Source organism: Trypanosoma cruzi, genomic scaffold (assembly GCF_000209065.1).
Source record: "Trypanosoma cruzi strain CL Brener 1047053517073 genomic scaffold, whole genome shotgun sequence".
In the NCBI taxonomy this organism is placed as follows: Eukaryota; Euglenozoa; class Kinetoplastea; order Trypanosomatida; family Trypanosomatidae; genus Trypanosoma; species Trypanosoma cruzi.
Window position 1 is genome coordinate 196,544 of NW_001849495.1, and position 3,255 is coordinate 199,798.

General features: G+C 55.0%; 1 protein-coding gene across 1 annotated transcript, besides 5 other annotated features; it reads left to right on the forward strand.

Moving 5' to 3' along the window:
* Window positions 1-375: a sequence feature (heterozygous, non-Esmeraldo-like haplotype).
* On the forward strand, window positions 289-1,260 carry Tc00.1047053508841.10 (uncharacterized protein; the record flags this gene model as incomplete). Its single annotated transcript, XM_797843.1, has 1 exon — window positions 289-1,260. The coding sequence occupies one exon, from the start codon at window positions 289-291 to the stop codon at window positions 1,258-1,260; it is 972 nt and encodes a 323-aa protein (XP_802936.1).
* Window positions 376-1,515: a sequence feature (areas not merged during assembly with more than two copies in the genome that could not be assigned to a particular haplotype).
* Window positions 1,207-1,226: a microsatellite.
* Window positions 1,516-3,255: a sequence feature (heterozygous, Esmeraldo-like haplotype).
* Window positions 2,179-2,254: a microsatellite.

Consider the following 3,255-nt stretch of genomic DNA (forward strand, 5'->3'; position numbering starts at 1 on the left):
GGAGAGGGTGGGTGCGTGTTGTGCACTTAGAGAGTCTTGTGGGAGGACCGTGATTCGCGGCGGTGTGGCGGATGTGGTGGTGTGTGGGGGGGGGTTTTTGCCGCGAAGGGCAGGGAGCGAGGTGTTTCAGTTTGTTGTGGGAACTGTGGTGCATCGACTCACCGTTGGGCTCGTGGAACCCTCGCGCGACACTCAGGCGCGTGCGCTGGCACGGCAGAGCCGGTGAGGGAAGCTTGAGGAGCTGCGTGTTCTCTCCGCGATGGACGTGGGCTGCCGGGCGGCTGGCGGATGCGGCTAAGCGAGGCATCCGATGTCATTTGCCTGGCAGACAACGAAATGTGGCTCCGCTCTTGGACAAATGTGGGATTTTTATTTGTCCTTCGTGTTGCTTCCTCCTTTCCCGTGAGACACGCCGCACACCCAACGCCCACACACCGTCGTTCCTGCTTGCATATCTCCTGCGGGCTCGGCAACTCTTCGCGGGCGCGTGCCCTCCACGAGGAATGCGCACCCATTCCCGGTTCCCGGAACTGTAGTTACATCCACCGGAGCCTGGGGGCTACACTGTTCTCCTCCCTCCCCTTTTGTGTGCGTGTGGGGTGCTGGGTGCTGCTTCACGACCGTGTGTGTGTGTGTCCCTGTAGTGCGGCACATGTATTTCTCTCTTCTTGTTGTTGTTGTCCTTGCCCCACTGTGTGGATTGTCTCACACACTCGAGCGACTCTACGACGAATGATGATGGTAACTGTGCGGCACTGCGTGGCGTGCGACCTGCTGGTCCTTGCGCTCTTGTGCTGCTGCTGCTTGTCCGTCTGCAGGGCTGCTGCTCCGGGGGTGCAATCTCCCACTGCGTCGAAAAAACCATTGGCTGATGTGGTAGTGTTGTGTCCGGGGACTGACGGTAATTTGCGTTGGCGATTTCAAGGCGAGGAGGACTGGCGAAAGTGTGCGAGGAGGCCCGAAGAAGCCCCGGAAGACAATGGTTACTGCGCACGGCTATGCAATTTCGCTGGAGATGTATACAAGGAACCCGAAATTACCAGACTGTGCAATTCTGCGAATAATACGAGTTTTGTTGCCTTCCATATGTCATTTGAGAAGCACGAGGATCTAAAAACCTGCAGTTTGGGGGAGGCACCCGAAGCTTCCAGTCAGTCGTCCTCCGCCTCATCCGGCGACGCCACCACTGTGTGGGTGCGCACGCCTCTGCTGCTGCTGCTGCTGCTCGTCACCGCCCTTGTCTGTGCTGCTGTGCGGTGATTAGGATTAGTCATGCATGTCCTTGCGGGGACGGCTCGTACTGTGTGTGTGTTTCCTTTTTTCCTCTTTCTTGCTTTGTCACCCACACGCGGTGCCGGCCTCACTGCTGCGCGTCCCACGGACTGCACGAACGAGGATTGGAGGAAGAGGCCGGATGCCGCATGAAATGTGAGGAATGTTGTGTGGGCTAGTGGAATAATGCGATCCTTTTATTATTATTACATTTTTCGTTTGTGCAGGTAATATGTGTGCGCACCCGATCGTCTTTGGCTGCATGGCATATGAAATTCCTGCCGAATCAATTTTCTCTTTTTTCCTTTTTTGCTTTCCGTGAGTCCTGCAGAAGTCTCACCCTTTTTTTCGTTTCATTTTTTTCTGTTTTTTTTTTGTTGTTGTTGGTAATTCCCTGCGGATATGTTTTTGTCCCTGCCGTGTTGACTGTTACTTTGTGTCTTCTTGTCCCGTTTCCCGCCGCTGTCGGCTGTGCTTATGGCATGTCCCCATTTCCTCTGCTTTCTTTCCTGCTAGAGGCACCGATGGGCCGCAACGACGATTGTTTGCGCTCCCCTCTGCGATGGCACGAGGGTGACTGGGCGCCGGCCTGCTGAGCGCACCCGGAGGGGAGCGGACGGTGCGCGCGGTGCTCCGTTTGTGAGTTTGGGACGCCACCCACCGCCCCGTCTGTGGCCCAGCCGTCGAACTCCTCTTGTGGCTGTGTGCTGGCATGCCCCTCACTTTTGTATTTTGTTGCTGCGGGTGCGGATGGCAAGGCACAGGCAAAAATGCACTGTTAGGGCGCTGCGGCAGCGCCGCTCCCCTCGGCGATGCCGGTGCTGTGTGCGGCTGCTGCCTCCCTCCGCGGCGATGGAGGGATGGGGGCCACGGAGGGACCGCACGGCGGTTCTCGCTTCCACTCCCTGTGTGTGTGTGTGTGTGTGTGTGTGTGTGTGTGTGTGTGTGTGTGTGTGTGTGTGTGTGTGTGTGTGTGTGTGTGCGGCGGATGAGGTCTCCATCTATTCCTCACCAGGACGGAGGAAAGGAAAGGGTCACACAACAATAGAAGGGAGGAATGAAGGTAACGTGGAGGGGGAAATGATGGACCGAATATGTGTACACAGGCTGGAAGGGAGTAAACGTGGTCGAGAGGGATGGTAAGGAAATAAAAACAAATAATGCATAGGAGGATAAGGAGGAGGAAAGAGGGATAATTGTGCATACCGCATATATAATATGTACATTGCATGTATTTATGTGTGCATTTATACACATGTGTGTCTTGACTCTCCTGTCTTTGTTATTTGTTCCACACGGCATTAGAGAAGAAGCGTTGGGGAGGGTTTGAAGGAGTCTCTTCTTCCTCTTCCCTTTTTATTCTTCTCAGGGTGTGAGGATGAGGCGGCGGCGCGCCCATCTTGGCTTTGTTGGCGTATTGCGTCCCGTTCTATCTGCTCCTGTCGTGTTGGCGCTTCTTACCTTTCCGTTCATTGTGTGGACATGACAAACTGATCCTGAGCCTGCTCTGCCGTCGCAGCCGACGGTGAGCAAAGTGATCGCCCCTGCTGCCGCTCAAGGCAACATTCATGAGGACTCGTTAACAGTAGTGGTGGTGTCATATCCAATGACGAGGCGACGAAATTGTTTGTTGCATGTTTTGAAGGCCACTCTGTATGATTGGCCGAAGGATGAGAGTCTTGTCCATGAGGTGCTGCTCGTGTGGAATGGCGTGAAGGAAACGGTGCCAGACGAATTGCTTGCGTTGAAATCGAGGCGCGGCAACCACCCAATTCCGTGGCGAATCGCTGGCTTGTCGCCTCTCTTCTCCGCACCGAGGCTGTGCTCAACATCGACGATGATATGAACGTGTCGTATGATGCGGCACGGTGCATGTTTTCAATTTGGTTGCGATCCCCCTCTTCGCTTGTGGCGACAGACGTGCGGGCCATTGTTGACTGCGGCAAAACAATGTAGCAGCGTAAGTACAACCTTTCGTTTGTT